The sequence below is a fragment of the Ochotona princeps genome, unplaced genomic scaffold (genome assembly GCF_030435755.1).
Source record: "Ochotona princeps isolate mOchPri1 unplaced genomic scaffold, mOchPri1.hap1 HAP1_SCAFFOLD_3541, whole genome shotgun sequence".
Lineage (NCBI taxonomy): Eukaryota > Metazoa > Chordata > Mammalia > Lagomorpha > Ochotonidae > Ochotona > Ochotona princeps.
In genome coordinates this window covers 6,068-31,326 of record NW_026701409.1, presented here as the reverse complement: position 1 = coordinate 31,326, position 25,259 = coordinate 6,068, and the positions used below count along the sequence as shown (strand labels likewise).

The 25,259-nt window shown below is 39.2% G+C and overlaps 1 protein-coding gene across 1 annotated transcript in view; it reads right to left on the bottom strand.

Moving 5' to 3' along the window:
* Positions 1 to 24,914, bottom strand: part of LOC131479432 (DNA ligase 1-like) — a 30,513-nt gene extending 5,599 nt beyond the window's left edge. The window contains 15 exon segments of the mRNA XM_058659936.1: positions 429 to 614; positions 2,393 to 2,547; positions 5,441 to 5,543; positions 6,320 to 6,792; positions 7,473 to 7,838; positions 8,172 to 8,211; positions 11,550 to 11,690; positions 11,692 to 11,819; positions 13,152 to 13,420; positions 15,981 to 16,059; positions 17,243 to 17,516; positions 17,706 to 18,469; positions 19,752 to 19,892; positions 23,097 to 23,176; positions 24,415 to 24,914. Coding sequence (XP_058515919.1) covers positions 429 to 614; positions 2,393 to 2,547; positions 5,441 to 5,543; positions 6,320 to 6,792; positions 7,473 to 7,838; positions 8,172 to 8,211; positions 11,550 to 11,690; positions 11,692 to 11,819; positions 13,152 to 13,420; positions 15,981 to 16,059; positions 17,243 to 17,516; positions 17,706 to 18,469; positions 19,752 to 19,892; positions 23,097 to 23,176; positions 24,415 to 24,914 — 3,699 coding nt within the window.
* Between the last annotated feature and the right edge of the window lie 345 nt (positions 24,915 to 25,259).

Here is a 25,259-nt window from a genome sequence, read left to right as displayed (position 1 = left end):
ACATATACATAGGGATATATGTGTCTAAAAATATATAAATAGACGTGTACTGACAGATCGAGAAAGAGAGAGAGAAATAGAAACACAGAGGAGCCAAGAGCCTTGCAGCACCACCATAGTAAGCATATCAAGACATACATTTCTAAGGTGTACATATATATATACATAGGCAAAGTATATATACATATATATATGTACAAAGCTACGTATATATATATATATATATATATATGTCTAAGGTGTATGTAACTATATATATATATATATCCAAGGCATACATATATATATGTACAGTATGTATATGTGGGTGTGTATTTGTTTCTCTGCATTGATATTTCTCTTCTCATTGTCCACTCTTGTGAACTTTTCCCTTCAGAAGGTGAAAACCTTATTTTCCACGTGAGCGTTCTTTTGAGAATTATTCCTACCATTTTGTCCGAGACATGATAGTAAGGCTTCTTCTTATCGATAATTCGCAGGCTGAGAGCAGCCTGATGCTGCTGCAAGGCCTCATCCGAAAAACCCGTTGCTGTTCTACAAACAGACTCGTACGTCTCTGCGTCTGGATTATAAACTGCCAGCAAATACGTCCCATATGTACCGCTGCGTTTACCCTGCATCAGCGCATTCAAATATGTATATATATATATATAATGCAGTTAGATATATATACATATATGTATACGAAGTTATATAAATATATACACATATGAAGCAGACATATATATATATATACATAGAAGGACGTCTCTGGCATACACAGCCAGCAAAAACGTCCCAAACAAACCCCTTCGGCCACCCTGCATTAGCATATATATATATATATGCATATGAAGCGGTTGAATATATACATATATGTATTATATATATATATACATATATGTATATATATATTCATATATATACATATATATATGAAGCATGTTACATTGTGTGTGTAACATACGTGGACAGTCGTATGTACATATACACGCACACTGCGAGTCAGAATAAGGAGCACACATTGACACACACACATATACGCACGCACACACATATGCACACGCACACACATGTACACATACACACATATACAAAAACACACACACATATACACACACACACACACCTATACACACACACATATACACACATACACACATAAACACAACACACATATATACACACACGCAGATACATCTCTGCAATTAACGTAAGAATCAGCATAATATAACGACACGCGCAGCAGCAAGGGGTTGCTGTGTACGTGAGAGCGCATGTAATTGTATGTCTGGGGATTTTTTCTCGAGCACTTCAATGGAAGGCTGCTACGGCTACTACTGCTGTTGCTATTGCTGCTGCTACTACTGTTGTTGCTACTACTGCTGTTGCTATTGCTGTTGCTACTAAGGCTGTTGCTACTAAGGCTGGTGCTATTGCTGCTCCTACTACTGCTGGTGCTATTGCTGCTGCTACTACTGCTGTTGCTATTGCTGCTCCTACTACTGCTGGTGCTATTGCTGCTGCTACTACTGCTGTTGCTATTGCTGCTGCTACTACTGTTGTTGCTACTACTGCTGTTGCTATTGCTGTTGCTACTAAGGCTGTTGCTACTAAGGCTGTTGCTACTAAGGCTGGTGCTATTGCTGCTCCTACTACTGCTGGTGCTATTGCTGCTGCTACTACTGCTGTTGCTATTGCTGCTGCTACTACTGTTGTTGCTACTACTGCTGTTGCTATTGCTGTTGCTACTAAGGCTGTTGCTACTAAGGCTGGTGCTATTGCTGCTCCTACTACTGCTGGTGCTATTGCTGCTGCTACTACTGCTGTTGCTATTGCTGCTGCTACTACTGTTGTTGCTACTACTGCTGTTGCTATTGCTGTTGCTACTGCTGTTGCTACTAAGGCTGGTGCTATTGCTGCTTCTACTACTGCTGGTGCTATTGCTGCTGCTACTACTGCTGTTGCTATTGCTGCTGCTACTACTGTTGTTGCTACTACTGCTGTTGCTATTGCTGTTGCTACTGCTGTTGCTACTAAGGCTGGTGCTATTGCTGCTCCTACTACTGCTGGTGCTATTGCTGCTGCTACTACTGCTGTTGCTATTGCTGCTGCTACTACTGCTGTTGCTATTGCTGCTGCTACTACTGCTGTTGCTATTGCTGCTGCTACTACTGCTGTTGCTACTGCTGCTGCTACTACTGCTGTTGCTATTGTGCTGCTGCTACTACTGCTGTTGCTACTGCTGCTGCTACTACTGCTGTCGCTATTGCTGCTGCTACTACTGCTGTTGCTATTGCTGCTGCTACTACTGCTGTTGCTACTGCTGCTGCTACTACTGCTGTTGCTGCTGCGCTGGTGTTGCTGCTGCTGTAGTATTAGTAGTAGTAGCTAGTGGTGTACCAAGACATACCCTTCCGTAGAAAGCGCCGATGGGGACGAGGTCCACTGAGTCTGTCAGTCCCTCAATGTAATCTTTCTTTACTTTAAGCCAATTGAGGGATCTTTTCGAAGGTTCATACGATGCGTTTTCGCGCAACGACTTCACCATCAACCCTTCGCAGTTCGCTGCATGCACACGTGCCCACCAGATGTCGCGTACACACACACACACACACGCATATATATGTGTGTACATACATACATACAGATATATATGGAGATAGCTCCAGCGTAGAAAACGGATAACTCTTCTTTGCACCGACTTACACCAAGCGAGTTATCTCTCGACGCATAGGGAAAAGAAAATATACAACGTCCAGATATACACATTCATATATTATTTCTTTTTCCAATCCGTGTGTAAGTGTTATTGTGTGTGTATGTGTGTGTGTACATTCAAATATATATATATATATATATATGTGTATGTGTGTGCATCCGAATATATATATCTCTTTCTCTTCTGCGAATATACACATGTATTTCTCTCTTTCTCCGTGCGTATACATATACACAAATATATATATATTTCATTCGCTCTCTCTCTCTGTGTATATATATATATATGTATATGTATATATCTCTCTCTGTGTGTGTGTATACATCTATATACATATATATCTATATATATATGTATGTATGCATCTTCGTAACTCTCTCTCTGTATATATATATATATATTTCTCTGTGTGTGTGTATGTATGTATGTATGAGTACGCAGGAAGTGGCAAGTAGTAATTATTCGTAGCTCTTGCAGATGGTGCTCGTTCGCTGCAGATGATATTTCTCTACAAGAAGAATAAGTCCATCAAGGAGATATGCTATATATACATACACATATACATATATATACAGAGATATGTATGCATACATATATGTACATATATATATATATATATATATATGTATATACATATATACACATATATATATATATATATATAAATAACATGTTAAGCAGAGCATGAATCTCATATCGTCGTAGTTCTCTACCGAGTTGACAGACTTCTGCATAGTGACAAAACAACAAAACATCTCATCTGGAGGGAACATAACCACCTCTTTCTGAGTTGTAAAACGAGATTGGTACTGATCATCTCTTCACTTATGATTTGTCTCGCCTCTCTCTCGAAGAGAACATATATACGATGCTTTTGATAAAAACAAAACCCTGACCTATCACCCATGGTTTTCTCCAGCTTACATATACATATGCTTTCCTCATAGGTGCATTCACATACATATAACTCTCTCTCTCTGTCAGTATGTGTGTGTGTCTGTCTGTCTGAATATATACATGTATGTATGGAAAGACCCAGAGAGACAGAGAGAGGGTGAGGCAGAGACAGAGAGAGAGAACGAACAAAAGAGAGAGGGAGAGAGACTGAACACAGTTGACTACTCCTCAGAATACACGGTATATAGATACAGCTATACTATTATATATTGATGCATGTATGTGTGTATGTTGATGTATGGATGTGTGTACGTGTGTATGTATGTATTTATGTGTGTGTGTGTGTGTGTGCAGGTCTCTGGGTGTAATAAGTTTGTGTCTTTTCGTAGGGTCCTGACAGTGAAGGAATGGTGTGCATGTACATGTTGAATTATTATTGAAGGCTATAAAGCCATCTGCATACGAATACAACTTTCTACACACGCAAACACAGACACACGAAAAGAACATACACAGAAAGATATACGATGTTGCACACAATCTTCGTCTACATACACATAACGCAGAGAAAAAGAGATTTTCACATACATATATATATATATATATATATATATAGGCACACACAGATATATATTCATATATACAGGCACGCACAGATACACATATATATAAAAACACACAGATATATATATATATATATATATATATAGGCACACACATATATATGTTCATATATACAGGCACGCACAGATACACATATATATAAAAACACACAGATATATATATATAGGCACACACAGATATATACATATTTATGTAATGATATTAGTACATACGATTTTGAAAGCCATATAGCCATCTGTATACGAATGAAATACGCTACCCACAGAAACACACAGACATGCACGAAAAGAACGTACACAGAAAAAGAAATACAACCGTGCGCACACACTTCTTCATCGTATACTACAGAGGACAACAGAGGCATTTACATATATACATATATACACGTAGAAAGAGATATACATATATGTTTATAGTGTAGGTGTGTGTTTAGTGTATGAAATGTTGAGGGCTATAGAGCCAGATGTATACAACCAGGATGCACACACAGAGAATATGTATATGATGGAGAAATATTACACTAACACACACACATGCACAGACAAACATACATGCGCATATACACACACACACACACATACACATATATATACACCCTCACACATCCACACACACATACACAAAATAATACGCGCGCGGATTGAAGAAAACACAGGAAGTCATACACTGCATTTTCCTTTATGGTAATGAGTCTAGAGTCAGGTGTATATACAGCGGGCAGTCCACAAAGAGAGATCACATATATAAGGAACGGGGAATACACATACACAAAATAAAAGCAGAGCGTAACCTAAAAAATAAAGACAGTACACGCAAACCTTCTTTCCTGAGAGTTTCCTTCGATCCTAATATGTATGTATATATATATGTATATATATATATATGTATATATATATATATATAAACGGAGGGTGACTGAGAGAACATACTGGTAATAGAGTTCTCGTTATCTCATTGTTTTGTATGATGTTGTGTGCACAAACACTTCTCTCTCTCTTTCTATATATATATGTTTCCCTCGGGACAACACTTTTCCTCCAGTAAACCAGTGCTGAAGACTATTAGTGTCAAAGTCTTTCTCGCAGAAGAATCTCCCATATATATACATATATCCTCTGTTTCGCCTTCTTCTCTCTCTTTCTCGCTCTTGCGCGTTCTGCACGTCGCACCACACACATACAGAAAGAAAGCCACCGAACATGCATGCATGTGACTGACCATCGAGAGCCTCATTAAGAAAATCCTCGAATGCTTGTGCATCTTGAACTTCTCTGTGTGCAGCCCTATATATACGGCACCATGACGGTAGAGATGAGGGTGTCTCTATTATATCTTCTCTTAATACTCCTCTTCTCTCCTCTGCTCCACGTGTGCCTGTTAGCGCCTCTTGTGACATTCGTGTCTTGGGCAGTTGTTCTTCTGCTGCTTCTTCTACTTCTTCGTTATTGGCACGTGGAGATGTTTTTGGTTGTTCTCCTTCTCCTTCGTTTGCTGCTGTTGGTGGTACACGAAGAGAAAGACGTTCCTTTTTGTATTCATCTTCTTCCATTTTTTCCTTTAAAACCGTCGTGTCAGTACTTCCACCACCACCACCACCAGCTGTTGCGGCAGCACCACCACCACCACTACCCGAAAACGAAGAAGTAACATTACCATCACGAGGAACTCCTCCTCCTGATATAGGTGCTGTCGGTGTCTTCACATGATCAAAAGGAACTTCTCCAGTTGCTCCTCCTCCACCTGCTCCTTCTCCAGCTGCTGTTTCAGCAACAATAGCAACAGAATCAACTGGAGGTGAGAATCGTACTGCTCCTGGTGCTGCTGTTGCTGGTGCTGCTGTTGCTGGTGCTGCAGCACTAGGAGGGTCTGATGGTATAGAGTTAGAAGAAAACGCTTTGTTCGATAGTGGCATGCTGTGTTCTTGCTGTTGCTGTTCTTCGAGCGAGCCAACCTCCGCTGAATCACGTTGTTGCTGCTCTTGCTGCTGCTTCGACTGCTCCTGCTGGTGTGACCGCTCTTGCTGCTGTTTGTGCCTCCGTTCGTAGGGGCGATTGAAGTGGAAGCAGAAGAAGTAGAAGAAGAGGAAGGGGGAGTTGCAAGCCATAGAGCTTCTGCAACATATTTTCGGCGTTCTTCAAGTGATTCTTCGAGTAGGGAGCGCCCGTTGAACTGCATGCAGTCGAATATAAAGACCGCAACAGTAATTTCGGGTGGGGTTGCAAGGGTGGTGATGATGTTACTACTATTGCCACCACTACTACTACTAGTACTATTCGTCCCTGCAGGAGTTACTACTGTTTTTCGTTTTCTTCGTGTCAGCGTCTGGAAGGGCAGAATGCGCTGTTGCTCTGGATCATACGCTACTATCTCTCCATCTAATATGCACTCTCTTGTTCCCGGTCGTAACTGCTGCATTAACATTCTCACAACGTCTGGGTATTTCCCTGTTGCATCTTCAAGTCTCCGACTGAAAAACCGTACACGTCTTTGCTCTCCTTTTCTTGCGGAAGGAGAAACACTCCCTTCTTCTATCTGCAGTGCTGGACCCAGTACGGAACTTCCTGATGCCGCTGTATCTTCTCTACGATGTCCGTCACTCCTCCTCCTTTTGCTGGTGCTGAACCTATTGCTGCTATTGCTGGGGCTGATGCTGTTGCTGCGGTAACTTCGTCAGAAGCGACCGGTAGCATAGCTACTGATAATGATGATGCAGGGTCTTCACCTGGAACAGCAGTAGGCGTTGTTGCTATATTCTTACTTACAATAGTATCTTTTCCTTTCTCTGTTGACTGTATAGCGCTCTGACTGCCATTCTTTTGTATATTAGCAGTAGTAGTAGTGGTGTCACAGCCGGAAGGAGACAAAACAGCAACAGCACAAGAAGTAGTGGGACAACGTGTAGAACTGGGTGTGGCTTTCAGTATCCATGCAGAAGGAAGAGTTCCTAGTAATTTTTTTGCTGGCTTTGAATTATTTACAGAAGTACCTTTCCCTCCTCCTCCTACTATTGCTACTAGTCCACTTATATTACTGTTATTGCTACAACCAGTGGTGGTGGTAGTATTATCACCGATGCTCGTGTTGTTGCATGCATCTTGCTCTTTCTCCTTTTTTGCATTAGAACTAAAGAAGTTGTTATTCTTATTCGTACTGTCGGCAGTTCCACGAGCTCTTTTGAAGAAAAGACTACTGGATTCAAGACTTCTCTTTTGACTTCTTCCTTTTGTATCGCAAGGGTCTGTGAAGGAGCTGCTGCTACTACTACTACTGCCGGTGCTGCTGCTGTTGTTGGTAGGACCAGGCAGAATTTGTACCAAGGGAGGTGTCTGACTATACGCTCGAGAAGAAGGAGAAAGAACGTGAATCTGCACACGCTCCCCATCATATTTATATTCACACGTGAATGCATGCTCCCGCAGTCGCTCCAGGACCTCGTCGAAACCATGCGAAGGCTTGGCGAGCATTGGCTGCAGTGGTATGCCTGGAGTCAATTGGCAGAGTACGTTCAAATTTTCGGGTGTTGCTCGCTGCAGAAGTTTCTCTATCACCACTTCAACATTCGCGACCTCGCACAATGCACGACGTACACTCTGCTCCATATTTTGAAGACCGTGTTCTAATGCCAGAGGTGTCCATTCACCAGCAGCAACAGCACCACCACCACCAGCACCACCACCACCGGCAATAGCAGTAGCAGCAGCAGGTACAGCACCAGAAGAAGAAGGGGGAGCAGCAGACGCAGCGGACACTCCTGCACCGCTCTTTGCAGTCGCCAGTCCACACGGGGAGAGGCGAGAGGACTTGGCTGGAGAGAGAGTAGTACCTAATGTGGGAGAAGAGAGAGAAGAAGTTTTTCTCTGGAGCTGTTCTGAGAAAGAAAGGGGAGAACAAGCTGCTGCTGCTGCTGCAGGCGATAACTTTCGAATATCAGACACTGCAGGCATATTACCTGATGCACACTTCGTTAGAAAACATGCATGCGCCAGTGCCTGCAACGCAGTTGCATAACAGAAAGGAAATACGTATTTATGTTCTACGTCAAGTATATTAAGAAATACAGGTTTGATACACATATATTATATATGTATATGCAGTGTATAAGAGCACAGCTCTACTACTATACTAGCACTACTATACAACATCTAATATATATATATATATATGCAGTGTGTATAAGAGCACAGCTCTACTACTCTACTAGCGCTACAATACAACATCTAATATATATATATATATGTATATATACATATATATGTATATGCAGTGTATAAGAGCACAGCTCTACTACTATACTAGCACTACTATACAACATCTAATATATATATATATATGTATATATATATGTATATGCAGTGTATAAGAGCACAGCTCTACTACTATACTAGCACTACTATACAACATCTAATATATATATATGTATATTTAGTATAGAAGAGCACAACTCTACTCCTATACTAGCACTACTATACATCAGCCTTAATTATGATATATACACATGCAGCTCAGTTCCATGGTAGCCAGAAAAAAATCATGGATCTAACGTACGTATAGGTGTAATCATGGTACCAACATCATATTCATATATATATATATATATATATATGTAGTATAAGAGAGCACACTCTACTATATAGTAGCACTCTAATATATTAGCACTACATACGACATACATCCGCAGTACATATACATAGTAGCACGGAAACATATGAATGTTTTGTATGTGCACAATATATATTTATCAGCTAGCAATAGATGAACTGTATTATTACGATGTGTCTGAGTGGAGTTTTAGTACATGCACGGCAGTAATAGTGCAAGTGTATTATGATGATATGTGAGAGGAGTGTTAGTACATGCACTGTAGTAATAGTGCAAGTGTATTAGTACGATGTATGCGTGGAGTAATATATTCATAACAGTAATAATAAAGGAAGTGCAATATGAGCTGCGTGCAGTAGTAAATGTATTTGATACGCTTTCTGGCTGGAATGTTTATATATGTCTGCTTTACATTCGGTGAGCAAATGTATAATGTACGTGCAGGTACACACATGGCAGCAGTAAAACACGTATATGATCTACCCGCAGCATATTCATAGCAATGGGGATAGAGCGAATGTATGATGTACGTGTAATAGTACATGCATACAGCAGCAATAGATAATATGACGTGCATGCAGTAATTGTATATGCACAACAGCAGCAATAGAGCAAACGTATGATATGTGTGGGGGGCAGTATCGTATATTCATTGGTGGAGCAGTAGAAACTATCAGAAGTAGACAGATATCAGGAATATACTACAATAGCACTCTCATATTTTAGCAGTAGAAACGATGTACATGCAGTATGCTATGCGCGAGGGGAGCAGTAGTAGAACAGGCGTAAGTTGTTCATGCATCCACACATACACTTACCGCATTATTATACACACACATATAACAGCAATATGTGTGTGTGTATGTGTGTGTTAACGATATCATATGAAAAAAGTAGAACTGTCCCGTAGAAAAGAGCAGGGTGGTAGTCGAAATTTTCTCATCAAAAAAGAGTGTGGACAGTGTCTCTAGCGGCTAGCAGTGTGTACAGTAATGTTTAGCATGTATATAGATGTCCCTAAGAACCAGTTGCACCTACCGCTGCATGCAAATAAGAAAAAAAGTCGATATACATGCGAAGCTGCTGTGATGCTAAGTGGAATCTAATGCTCTCGTAATACGGATAGAACACGATGATTACATACAAATGTAATGGTAGATATTAACTGTACCACCTAATATGTTGAATTTAGAGAGAATGTACTATACGACTCTCTCGTGACACATATGTGTGTGTGTATATATTCTAGCGTACATTGTTAAATATGAAAAGAAACAATACTACACTATCTATACATATATACTCGAAATAAGTGTGTGTTGTGACGCGCTGTCTTGAATATAGAAAGAGAGAAACTATGTAATACTACTCCTGTGTGATATATATGTGTGTATACTAACGTCGTGTGTTTTATATATTTATATATAGAGAGAGAGAAAATAATATTCTACTCTCGTAATATATATGTGTGTGTGTATGCTAACGTAGTATGTGTTAGATATACAGGAAAGTATTATACTACTCCTGTAATGTATATATGTGTGTGTATACTGACTTAGTATGTGTTGAATATACGGGGAAATTATTATGCTACTTATGTAATATATATGTGTGTTGTGAAGTAGTGTGCATTTAGGTTTCATGGCCTCTTCAAACGGTGTTATGGTGCTGTATATATATATATGTATTCATGTGTGCATGTATACAAATATGAATAGACGTATGAGGCATATGCTTGTAGGGTATGCATGCATCTATGGATGATATGTAAGTCTATATGTACGTATGTAGAGATATATACATACATATGTACGTACGTATGTGTATATGTACGTAAATATGTGTATCTGTACGATCTGTGCGGATATATGTATGTATATATGCACTTATGTATGGTATGTATGCATATATGTACGTGTGTGAAATTCGTGCTTGCATAGCAATATTGCTCACATATATTTGTGGTGTACATACGTCTATAGCCTGTATGCACTTATGAGACACCTACGTATGTACAGTATGTATGTATGTATGTTTGTGTTGTCTGTGTGGAAGTATGGAATGCATATGCGTATAGATTTACGTCTTCTTACATAATGTATATATACATCTATATATGTGTATGCACAGTATGTATGTATGTATGTATGCATATGTATATGTGTGTCTGTGAGATGTAAGTATATACTCAAGGATATATGTATATGTACGTTGTCTGTGTGGATGTAGGGAAGGCATATGCGTATAAATATATATATATATACATATATACATGCACAATATGTATATATGCATATGTGTATATGTGTCTATGAGATGAATGTATATACTCGAGGATATACGTATATGTAGGTAGGTATATATGTATATATATATATGTACATGTATGCGTCTAGGAACGTGGTTATATGTATGTAGGTGTGTACGTGGTATGTACGTGTGTATGTAGGTACGCACGCATGTATGTGTGTAGATAGTATGGGCGTGTGTGCGTACGTGTGCACACGTATGTGTACGTATGTGTGCGCTTATGCATATACGTACATATGTATGTAAATGTCTGTATGTAGATGTAAGTAAATGTATGTATGTGTGTATGTAAATGTATGTCTGTATGATAGATGTACTGCTGTCTCAGTAAGTTTGTCACTGGCTTTTCCAAAGTAATCTAGTTGATTCTTTCCGCCAACCACCCTCGCTCCAGGAGGCGGTGGTGGTGTGTGCTTGCCTGATAGACGGTTGCAGTAGAAGCTCCAGTACGAAGATGCTGCTGCAACAGACGAACGATATATTTCGCTTCGAGGGGTTTTGCAGCAACGAGTAAACGAGTGAGCAGATTTTTTTTACGTTGCTGAGAGTCCTTTCCCGTTGCATTCGCGATACGTAAGAAAGCAGCGCTACACACCGTCAATAGTCAAACGCTCCGGTTGTAAAAGCACACGCATTCGACAGCTACTCTGCTCAGCAACATTACCCAAATCCTCATTATGCTGTAACTCTGCAACACATATAACACTCACACACACACACACCCATATACACATAGAAAGAGAGATATACATATACATATATGTACATTCATATATATATATATGTATATAGGTATAGTTGTATATAGGTGCTGGCCTCCAGAGGGAGACACACATATATACTAACACCATTTGCACGTAGATTGATACACACCATTTCTTTGAACAGGTTGTGCAAACACATATATGTACGTGACAAAACACACGCTGAAACAACGCTTGTCTATAAATATACGTATACATATATATACATATATAATTATATATATAAATATACGTGTATACATGTATATATATAAATATACATCTATGTCTACATACGTATATATATATATATATATATATATATATATAAATATACGTGTATATATGTACATATATATAAATATACATCTATGTCTATATACGTGTGTATATATATATATAAATATACGTATATATATATATACATATAAACGTATATATATGTGTACGTGTTTGTATGGACATATATGTCTACAAGCCTGTAGAGCAGTCAAACAGAGCGGGGGGAGCAGTGGAGCTGCACACGTACAACACTCATAAGTAGAATAAAACGTACATAACATTTTCACCAGTGAATAACGTACTCAATAAATATCCGTCTATCTGTGTGGGTGTGTGTGTTTTGTATATATACATATACATACATACATGTACATATATATATATATATATATATACGCATCAGTATATACACATGGAAACACTGGCAGCAGTAGTAAAGAGTGGAGCTACACGCCTAGCATACACAACTATCACACGTACATAACAATCTCACCAGGAAAGCGTGTCTATGTAAAACGTATATATATGTAGATCTACAGATATCATTATTTATATTGATTATGACATTTGTATGTCTCCAGCGGCTCTCAGAGAAAAAAGTGAAGGGGGGTGGTGGGATTGAATTTTCAACAAATGAAACTGTGTTCACATTCCTTTATGGCAGAGCCACAGAACACGAAACCATTACATTTACATATATATACAAGTCGTCACATATATATTTGAATCCCTATATATACAATGAGAGAGAGAGAAATAAGAGCATTATATATATATATATATAAATATATATAAGCTTGAGGAAAAACGCTATTCAGACATATATATATATTCTCATAGAGAGAGAGGAAAATAAGAGAAAATGCATGATTTTTATATATATATACATTAGAATAGAGACAGCATTACGTATATATGTATATATATGTATATGTATATATATATATATATGTATTTATGCATGTATATATGTATATGTAGATGTAGATTTATACCTCGTTTGATTTGAACTTCAGTACGAGCGTATGTTTCAGCCATAGCCTTCATTATGAGACTCTCTCCAACTCCCAACTCTACACCCATGTAGTCTGGAAGTATTCTTTTCAAACAGAGATAGACAGCTTTCACAAGTGTGTTAGGGGCATGGTAGAGAAGTACGCGAAAAACATTTGCGAGAAGAACTGTTTGCCTCCTACTACTTCCTGCACCGCCAGACCTCTTCATGTCTTCAATTGCGCCCCACGTGTCGCTCAGCGTTTCAAATCTGCACCAACACCACAAACATATATATATATATACACCTAAAACACGAGTCCATGTATGACGTATGTATATGAATATAGGTATAAATCAGGAAAGGAAGAGAGAGAGATGTATACACACATATATACATACATATACAGACCGAATAAAGAAATGCTAATATATGTATATATAGCTCAACCATGGAAAAAGGTATATATATTTATTTATTTAAAAGACATCGTATCTTCAAATCGAAAAAGGTATATATATGAATTGATAAGGCATTAGAAAGGTATACATATTTATATATAGATACAGACTCAAAAAAGATACACTTCTTTATATATATATATATGTATATATGTATAAAAATTTATCCTGGTGCATGTATGTCGGCAGAGCTTCCCCAATATGCAACTCGAAATACGATACGTAATACGTATTAGCAGCATCAATATACATACACACAGAACCACTACCACCACCAGGACGACCACCACCACCACCATCACATATTGACCACGACCAACACATACCCCTATACATATATACATGTTTACACACATATATACATTAGCACTATTTCTTATCAGCATCTACCAGCAACAACAAATACAACGCATCAGCATCCTTACAAATACATACCACCGCCAACACATTCCCATGCAGATCTCTCTCTATTTTTCTCTCTACATATAAGTATGTACGGCACTGAACGGAGCGCTCGCATATTCAGGCCTGTATATAGGGTGCCCGCATATATATATATATATTGCAGTAAGTAGTGCGCTTGCATATATATATATATATATATATACATACACTGCAGTAAGTAGTGCGCTCGTATATATATATATATATATTTTAGTAAATAGTGCGCTCGCATATATATATATATATACCTATATATATGTATATATTGCAGTATGTGGTGCGCTTTCAAATATATATATATATATATATACTGCAGTAAATAGTGCGCTTGCATATATATATATATATACACTGCAGTAAGTAGTGCGCTCGCATATATATATATATATACTGCAGTAAATAGTGCGCTTGCACATATATATATATACCTATATATATATGTATATATTGCAGTATGTGGTGCGCTTTCACATATATATATATATACTGCAGTAAGTAGTGCGCTCGCATATATATATATATATACTGCAGTAAGTAGTGCGCTCGCATATATATATATATATATATATATATATACTGCAGTAAATAGTGCGCTCGCATATATATATATATATACCTATATATATATGTATATATTGCAGTATGTGGTGCGCTTTCAAATATATATATATATATATTGCAGTAAATAGTGTGCTTGCATATATATATATATATATATTGCAGTAAATAGTGCGCTTGCATATATAAATATATATATACATATATATATATGTATATATTCGGTACTGAATAAGAAGCTCCCGTCTGTACGACAGCATGTAAAAGATCACGCACCTACACAGGGAGCTCGTATATTAATATGTATATGCGTAGAGCGAGATATATAGATAGAGGGCAATGGGTAGGCAACGTTATACTTTGCAACAGGCAGACAGCCCGTACATACCGCACAGAACACACAGTCTACACATACAACAATGTAGAGGCCTTTCTCTCACATATGCACATATATCCATATATATATATACATACATACATATACATGTACATATATATGTACATATACATACATATATACATATATATATGTGTGTAACTGAGGAGATTAGGTCCACATGTATACGACCTTGAATGGGGCTGATGATCGTCTAGAATTGTCACTGCCCATGCAGCCGTTCAAGCGTCATCCACATGTATGTGTGAAGTGTTGTTCCTCAGCTCTTCCACTGCAATACCGTTGCCTATGTACACAAATATAATGCCCTTCTCCTCTACGTACATTCCTACAAATGTATATATATATACATAGTTCCTATGTACACACATGCATGCTCGTTGCATGTGCAGGCGCGCCTATCAATACCCCAGTACGAGGCGTTCTAATGTCCACAGCACATCTCTTCTAAGTATACACACACAAATACTTATACATATATATATACATACATATATATATATATATATATAAACGCATGTATATGTAGACACATATATACATATATATATGTATATATGTGGTGTCCATCCGTCTACATGCAGTATAGTACGTACCTCTCTCACGTGTGTAGAAGATGTGTTGCACGCCCCTCCTCGCCCCTCCCACCCCCCGTCGTCCTACGCACGTCTACTGATGTAGTGTATATATATATATATTTATCGATTATACAGAGATATAAACACTAGCTATATAGTATATGTATATCATATATATTCTGTACGGTGCTCTCATCTATATATGTACGATATACACATACATGCAGATATGATGTACTCTTCAACACACGTACTACATATGTATACAAATATGTGGAGCCCTCTATTACACACATGTACAATGCCACATTTCTATGTACCTGTACATAAACATTTAGTTAATATACACGTATATATATATATAGGCACATATCATCCACTTATACACATACATATATACATTCACGTATATTCGGGCTACTGCAGTGCGGCCACTAGCCCTCTTCGATAACTGAACACAGTGCTGCCAGCCTGTATTTTTATGGAGGATACGTCAACGTTTCGTGAGCATGTCTTTCTTGCATGCATATGTTCCTTGAACGAGTATCACATGCAATACTGTTAGTGCTTTCACTCTGCATGCAGCGGAGTATCCACTATATATAATATGGTCCCCCACGTAACACATGTAATGTACATACATACATATATATATATACATATATATATGTATATATATACATATATATATATATAGTGGTGTTGTGCAACTGTCACTGCGACTACTACTACTTCTTCTTCTTCTTACGTTCACTGTCACCTCTTTACTTACGCGCACACATAGTACTGCTGTTCCATACATACGTATTCACATACGACAGAAGCAACACCCAGATATACACATACATATACATAGAACAGCAGCACTATTTGAGCGCGTAAGTAGAGAGGTGGCATCGAACGTAAAAAGAAGAAGAAGTAATAAGAGTAGTAGTAGAAGTAATTGTGGCACCAAACCACACTACATATAGTGCTGCTGTTCCATACACATACATATATATAAATATATGTGTGGGAGTTGCTGCTGTCTTATACATACGTATGAATAGTAGTACTAGTAGTAGACGTAAATGTGAGACCACACCAGTATACATATAGTGCTGTTGTTCCATACACATGTATATATGTGTGTGTATATATATGTGTGTGGGTGTTGCTTCTGTGTTGTACATATATATGAATAGTAATAGTAGTAGTAGAAGTAAGCGTGATACCACACCACTATACATATAGTGCTGCTCTTCCACACACATATATATATAGATATACATGTATGAGTGTTGCTTCTGTCTTACAACGTGGAAGTATGTGTTGTTACTAATACTATAAAGTTGCGTTTCTCTTTGTCTGGATGTGAACGGATCTATATACATTATATATATAAATGTATAGAAACACACTCACAGTATGGGGGCGGATGCCGCTGGTTGTGTCTCAGGAGCTTCAGGACCACCGCCACCACCACCAGTTGCCTTGTGAAGACACTTCGTACTACTACTACTACTGCTGCTGCTGGTAGTAGTAGTAGTAGTAGTAGTAGTGCTGCTGGAGAGGGGTTCAGCTTTGTTGTTAGGAGCATTGAGTGTTACTACCCGTTTACTGTTGCTGCTGTTGTCACTGGCATTACTGCAAGTACCAGTATTAGTATTATTACGCGCTATGAACTTCTCGAGTGTAGGTGTGAGCTGCTTTGTTTCTTTTGCTTTTGTAGAAGACGTCTGGTGGGGAAGATTTGTTGAGAGTGTTGCCGGTTTCAATAATGCAGGATCGAAAAATGGAGAGCGTATATCGTTGGTGCTCTTTCTAACGACACATGCAAACAGAGACCCTGTCTTGGGTTGCTGCTGCTGCTGCTCCTGCTGCTGCTGTTGCTGCCGCTGTTGCTTTTGGTGGTGCTGAATACTTTTTTCCTCATTATCATTCATTCGCTGTTTGATTACCACACCGTCACTGCTTCTTGATAAGTGGAGGTTGGTAGTGGTATTAGTAATACTACTACTACTCCTCCTAGAAGTGGCTACACTAGTGCTACTACTACTACTGGTGACTGTACGGCTAGATCTCCTTTCCTCTTCGCTTTCTTCTTCTTCTTCGTTTTCTTCCTTTTCTTCTTTTACTTCTTTTTTCTTAGCTTCACAGTCTACTTCATCGTTACCGGCAGGACCTCCTTCTTCCTTCTCTCTGTTCTCGCCTTGATACCCCTTCCTCAAACACACGAAACTCGTCAGTTGCTGCTGCTGCTGTTGCTGCTGCTGTTGCAGCTTCTTTTGCCCTTGTTGCTTCTGTAGTGTCTTTCTCTCTTGTGCTTCAGATGCAGCACACCCTTTCTTCGAGTTGAGTGATGTTGATGAGGAGCTGTTGATTTCTTCTGTCCTTTTGAAAGAAGCAGGCAAAGTCACTTTTTTTGTGGTCGCCGAAACTTTCTTTCTTTCTTCTCTTACAGTACTCATCTCTCCATCTTCCCCACCGTCACTCGTACTGATACTGCAACACGTATTCCCCTCTCCCTGCTCTTCAGCCTTCATATCCTTCACGCGTACAATTTCTTCACCACCACCACCACGATCACTACTACTATTACTTCCACCGCCCCCACCGTGACTACCACCACTGTCACTGTCTCTATCATTTTCTTCTTCTTCTTCAGATGAGGTGAACAGTGAATTAACTTTTGTTGTCTCCAGTAATTTTGCTTTTTTGCTTTTCAGTCTGCTCAGTTGTGTCTCTTCTGCGGCTATTAGCAACTTCGTTTTCGCTATTTCTTTCTCTTTATCTCTCTTCTGAAGAAGACCTTCTTCACGTTGTTGCTGTTTTCTGCTTGCTGCTTGGCGGCGATGCATTCGCTCCAGTGCACGACGACCTGCCGCCGAATTAGCCGCATCTAACACAAAAACACATCGGCGCACACAAACACGCATACACACAAAGACATCATACACCAACAAACACACATACGCAAACATACACACACATGCACTACACACACAAACAAACAGAGATACACACACACACACACACAACCATGCGAATATACAGACACACGCATACACATACACATACACACATACACACATACACACATAGTCTAATAAAAATACACATAGAGACGTCTCACACACATACACACACACATGCACATACACACTAACACGTACACAGACATAGATACAAACATGCGCGACATACACACACACACACACACACATATTCAAACATACATGCAGCCACACAAGCACACACAAATACAAACACACGCACACAGACACACGAAGGAACACACACATATTCAAACAGACGTTTATACATATATATATATATGTATATATATGTACATATATATACGTGTATTATGTGTGTATGTATACATACATACTTCTACGCTCAAAGATGTATATGTATGCATATCTACACGTCTACGTCTGTATACACAACAGAGATGTACTGACAGGTAGTCAAGGCGCTTGTGATACGGCTACGCTCATGCACATCATATGAATGAGAGACAGCTGTTCGTAGTCCGGTAGACATACTCTATTTCAACATGTCTACGCAGAAGCATATGGCGACAACTACATGTGCATATATGTGGAATTTCCTCTATGTCTTGATGAGCAGTCATCATTTTTCGCGTGAATAGGCGAGAGCAAGAGAGAGGAGCACCAGAAATAAACGACCAGAGGAACTGTCGAAATGAAAAGGGAGAAGGAGAAGTAGAGTAACTTACTGGAGAAGAAGCAGAAGACATGCAACAAATCGTCAAATAACGTGAGAAAACAAGAAAACGTGCAAGATATTGTACTAAAGAAGAAAGAGAGGTCCAACACATGCTTGAAAAGGAGAAAGCGGGGTACGGCAAATCGACAAGAAGAAGCCCAGAAAGTTGCGGAAAGGAGAAAAGGACAAGTCCAAGAAATTGCGGAGGAAGGAAGAGAAGTATTACAATGTTGAGAAGGGAGAGAAATACAGTAATACTGCAGAAAAGAGAAAAGAGAAGTCCAAGAAACTGCGAAAGAAGAAAGAGACGCACAGTGATACGACTGGAGAAAAGTCGGGAGAGAAGCACACAGATAGTCCTGTGAAGAAAGAAGAGACGTACTCGAGTAGTAGTAGTAAGTAGTACTTGAGAAAAAAGCAGAAATTACAGCTACATTTGTCGGTCTTACATCTGATTCTTCTTTTCGGTTTGTTGGTACCGCTTTCCTCCATTTCTTCGACTGAAGAAGAAGAAGAGGCATCCGATTGAATGGAGTCCACTGGGTCACGATCGCTCTCACCCTCCCCATCGGTTCTGATGCTGTCAGTCTCTGCATGCAAAGAAGAGGAATTTTTGTGCGCACACCACCACGCAAGAATTGAGAACGAGATCTTCACATTCGTGGAGCCAGAAAGTCTTTATAGGAGCTCTATACTCATAGCAGCATCAGCACTAACAATTGCATGAAGACTCTTAGAAAAAGTGTGTTTTCCACTTGGGGGAGTGAAGTAGTAGTAGTAGTAGTGCTGGTAGTATGTATATCGCAGACGAAAGCATACTAGCTGTCCTTGTAGTAGTACGAGTTGGAGTAATAGTAGTCGTAGTAGTACTAGTACCAGTACTAGTAAGTGTAGCAGTAGTAGTCGTAGTACTAGTAGTGATAATATTACTGAAAGTAGTGATATTCGTTGTAGTTACTGTAGTAATAGTCGCCACAGTAGTAAGAGTAATTGTCCTAGTGGTACTAGTGGTAGTGGTACTTGTAGTACTAGTTGTTATTGTTGTAGTAACTGTAGCAGTCGTAGTAGTAGTAGTAGTTCTATTGGTATGAGTAGTAGTAGTAGTAGTAAAAGTAATAGTAGTAACTGTGGCAGTAGTAGTAGTAGTAATACCACTAGTAGTATTAGTAGTATGAGTAGTAGTTGTAGTAGTAGTAATTGTGGCAGTAGTAGTAATACTAGTAGTACTAGTAGTCTGGATAGTAGCTGTTGTAGTAGTAGTAATTGTGGCAGTAGTAGTAGTAATAATAATAGTAGTAGTAAGAGTAGTATTGGTAGCCATAGTAGTAGTAGTAGTAGTAATAGTATTAGTATGAGTAGTTTAGCAGTAATAGTAGTGGTATACTAGTGATAGTAGTTATAGTAGTTGTTGTAGTAATTGGAGTTCCGGTAATAGTAGTAGTAGTAGCATGAGAAGTAATTGTAGGGGCGGGTTGTGTATAGTCTCAACATACGCACACACACACACAGATATACACACACAAACACATACACATATATATATATATATACACTCTTGCTCTTGTACACAGGCACAATCATATGCTTACGAACCCGCAAAGACACACACACAGACACACAGACACACATATACACACACAAACACAGACACATATACATATATATATACATACATATGTATATACACATACATATATATACACACACATACACTTACACTTGTACACAGGCACAATCATACGCTTACGAACTCACACAGACACACACGGACGCATTTGTACAGAGACACATCCATACGCTTACCACCCCACAAACACAAACACACACACCCATACATATGTAGGGTTCCACACTTTCATTGTGGACACTAAATCTGTATATACATGGTATATTTATATATATATTTTTGTAGACGGATTATCGTCGTTAGAGAGAGTTTCAGATAGAAATATATATTTACTGTGGAAGAATGTTTGTGCACAGAACGAACGTACGGATGTTTTCAGAGTGGAGCAGCACAAGTGGAGAGCGTCACACGTACATTTCTCTTCGCATGTAAGTCGATTTGAGTGTACGAGGAGACACGTTCACACACCATAATAATAATAGTAAATGACAATCGTAATAGTAATATAGAGGCAGAGAGACAGAGAGAGAGTAAGTGTGTATGTATAGACACGAAGGATGTATTGGTGTTTTCAGATTCTAGCAGCACAACACCTGTGCGTTGCACTTGCATATATATGTATATATATATATATATGTATGTATCGAAAGAGACATGTCCATATATGATTATATATATACCCTAGAGTAAGAGAGACAGTATGTATGTATATATATAGACATGAAAAATGTCTGGGTATATTTCTAGATCGGAACAGCATAACCGAAGGAGTGGTACATGTCTATATAGATAATCATACACATATACATATATATATATAGGTAGACAGAGAGTGACAGACATTATTATATATATAAAGATGGAGTTGATTTGAAGCTACGAAGAATGCTTGGTAGTTTCAAAGCTATAGGCAGCAGAAAAAGAGGTTTACATATGTCTATATACGTCTATGTATAGATATATACATATACTATGTACATCTAGGTAGAGACAGAGAGTGATAGCGCCATACATATATATATATATATATATATATATAAAACATCAGTACATCCTTCATGTCTATATATACACTCTTACTCTCGCTGTCTCTCTGCCTCTATATCACTACTATTGATGTTATTTATATGAAGATACGAAGAATCTCTTCGCAATTTTGGAGTGATTGGGAGCACAGGAAGAGGTTTACATGTCTCTAAACAAATATATATATAATATATATACAGAGATACGCAAGTAAAGACAGAGAGCGATAGTGATAGAGAGATAAATATGTATATTTCGAAGAATTGCGTATAGAGATATAAAGAATATCTTGGTAATCTCGATGTGGTAGAGAGCACAAGAAAAATCAATAACTGCTGCCTAACTTACCCTTGTCATCGATATCATCGCTCAACGTCTGTGCTGCAGATTCCCCCTCGTCCACCTCTCTGTCTCTCTCTCCTCCATCGTCTCTCGTTTTTGAATGAACACCCTGTGCTGTGCGTCCTGCTGCTAACGTCTTTTCTTCTGCACCTGCTGCTGCTGTTGCTGCTGCTGCTGTTGCTGCTGCTGCTGTTGCTGCTGCTGCTGTTGCTGCTGCTGCTGTTGCTGCTGCTGGTGCTGCTGCTGCTGGTGCTGCTGCTGCTGTTGCTGCTGCTGGTGGTGGTGGTGTTGCACGTGTGTTTTCTGCGCATGCAGGGAGCCCCTTTGCGGGTGCTACTGAAGCAGGGAAATCCGGCCCAACGACACGTCGTAAACGTTTCCTTCGCAGCACTCCTCCAGTTTCATGTCTTGTACTTGTAGGTGCCTCCTGTGTATCACTACTACTACTACTACCACTATCACTTTTACTACTAGTGCTGCTGTTGATGCTATTGCTACTGCTGCTATTGCTGCTATTACTACAACTACTACTACCATTACTACTTTTGTTGCATCATTTCTATACTATCGTCGTATTCTTCTGTCTGTTGTTTTTCTGTTAGACCTACAGGTGACTGCTGCTGTAGCTGCTGCTGCTGCTGAAGAGGTTTGGCTGTTGCTGTTGCTGCTGTGACGATAGAGTCAACTTTCTTCGCACCATGCGCTTCACATTACTCCTACCCATGAAATGAGCCCCTTGCTGCCGTCTTCGCAACTCAGTTTAGTATTACTCGTACTACTGCTGCAGCCGCTATACTACCGCGGTCACAACTGCTGCGGTTGCTTTCATTAGAAGTAGTACTCTTCTCCTCTGCTCCAGCAATGCGAGACAAAAAACTCCTGAAGACCGAATAGAATGTAGAGCAAAGTGTGCGCATGAGGAACACCCCGCAAACAATACACACACACAGACAGATATACATACACTCATATACGTACACACATATATAAACACACATACACGCACACACACACACACACACACACACACACACACACAACACATACACACACAAACACCGCAACCATTTTCTGCTACAACGCGCTTTTGGTTTGCGCGCACACACACACACATACCCATACCTATACACTTATACATTCAAGATGTATACATACATTCAATGTTGTCAGCAAAGCAAACCTTCGTGTATTATCTATGTATAGTATATATTCAGTATATATACATATATATTTGTGTTTATATATACATATATATTCATATAGATATATACGTACACACTCGTAGCAACAATCAACAGCATTAGAGGCTCTATTAGTGTCGTATCAACAGCGGCAACACTATTATTCTACATATCAGCATCAGATGCGAAGTTATGAACAGCATCACCATCGTCACCATCGTTATTAGTAATTCAGTGATGGTTGTAGTAGTAGTAGTAGTGGTAGTAGTGGTAGGATTAGTAAGAGGAGGAGGAGGAGGAAGGGGAGTAGCCTTAGAAGTAGTAGTAGTAGTAGTGTCCATAGTAAGTAACCCTAGTACTACTAGTGCTTTCGGTAGTAGCGACACACTACCACCAGTGGTTTCTATGCATCTTAGCAGCAGCAGCAGCAACAGCAGCAGCAATACCACTATTACTACACGCATATGCAACAGCTACAATACTGTAGATACACCTCAGCAGCAACAAACAGCAGCACTACTAATATATATAGGCATTAGCAACAGGAAATAACATTATACGCACCCACCACCAGCAGTTATCGTAATAGTAGTTATACCGATTGTAACAATACTAGGCAGATAGGCAGAAGCAGCAGCATTACTATCATTTGCATTAGCAGCAGAATCAGCAGCAGTAATACTATTGTCACCAGCAACAGCAGTATGATATTTTCACCCGCAACACCACCAGCAGTATACATATTATCAGTACTAGTCGCACCAGTGTAAACTTTATTAGCACTAGCAGCAGCAGTCTACACATTATTAGCACTAGCAGCAGCAATATTCACATAGACGCCACCAGCAGTCATACTTGTAGTAGTAGTAGTAGTAAGGATGATAATACTGACCGCACCAGCACTAGCAGCAGCAGCACTGCTACGATGCGCATTACCAGGAGCAGCAGCACATGGAAGCGAACACTCTCTCACGCAACGTTTGTGCCACTGATGTTGGTGGTGCTGATATTAATAGTAATAATACCACTACAATCAGCAGCAGCAGCAGTACGATATTCCCGGCGCCACCAGCAGCAATCATATAGATGTACAAATTATTGTAAAGGATAGCAAAACTCTCGGGATCGTGAACAAGAGTGGTATTATTCGCACATGCAACATCAATAATACTACCAGCGGCACTACGACCACCAAACCCTCCATAAACCCTACCAACACTAACTACTATAGACACACCACCACTACTATACACACCAGCAATAGTAGTAGACACACGAGCAATACTACACAAACCAGCAATACCAGACACAGGAGTACTAATATACACACTAGCAGTATTATACGCACCAGCAATACTAGACACACCAGTACTACTATACACACTAACACTACTATACACACCAGCAATACTAGTCAAACCAGCACTACCATACATAGCAGTAGAGAGGGTAGGAACTATAATATTAGTAGTCGTCTCGGCACTAGCAGTAATAAAAGTGTCTCATCGAGGGGTGTATGAGCAGCAGTAATAATAGTATAGGATATATGCATATCAGCAGCAGTACAAGTAGAATTCGTGTTAGTCGTAGTAGTCGTAATAGTAGTAGTAGTGTCATTGCAACGTCAGTAGTATTGGCAGAAAGAGTATTTAACGTTCAGGAGAGACTCACAAGATAGAGATTTGTGGGGTCTGTGGTTGATGATGTTGCTGCAGCCCTAGCTGTCTTTTCTTTGGTCTCCCCTGCTCAAGCATACGACGCTCGTCTGCCCTGCGTCCTCC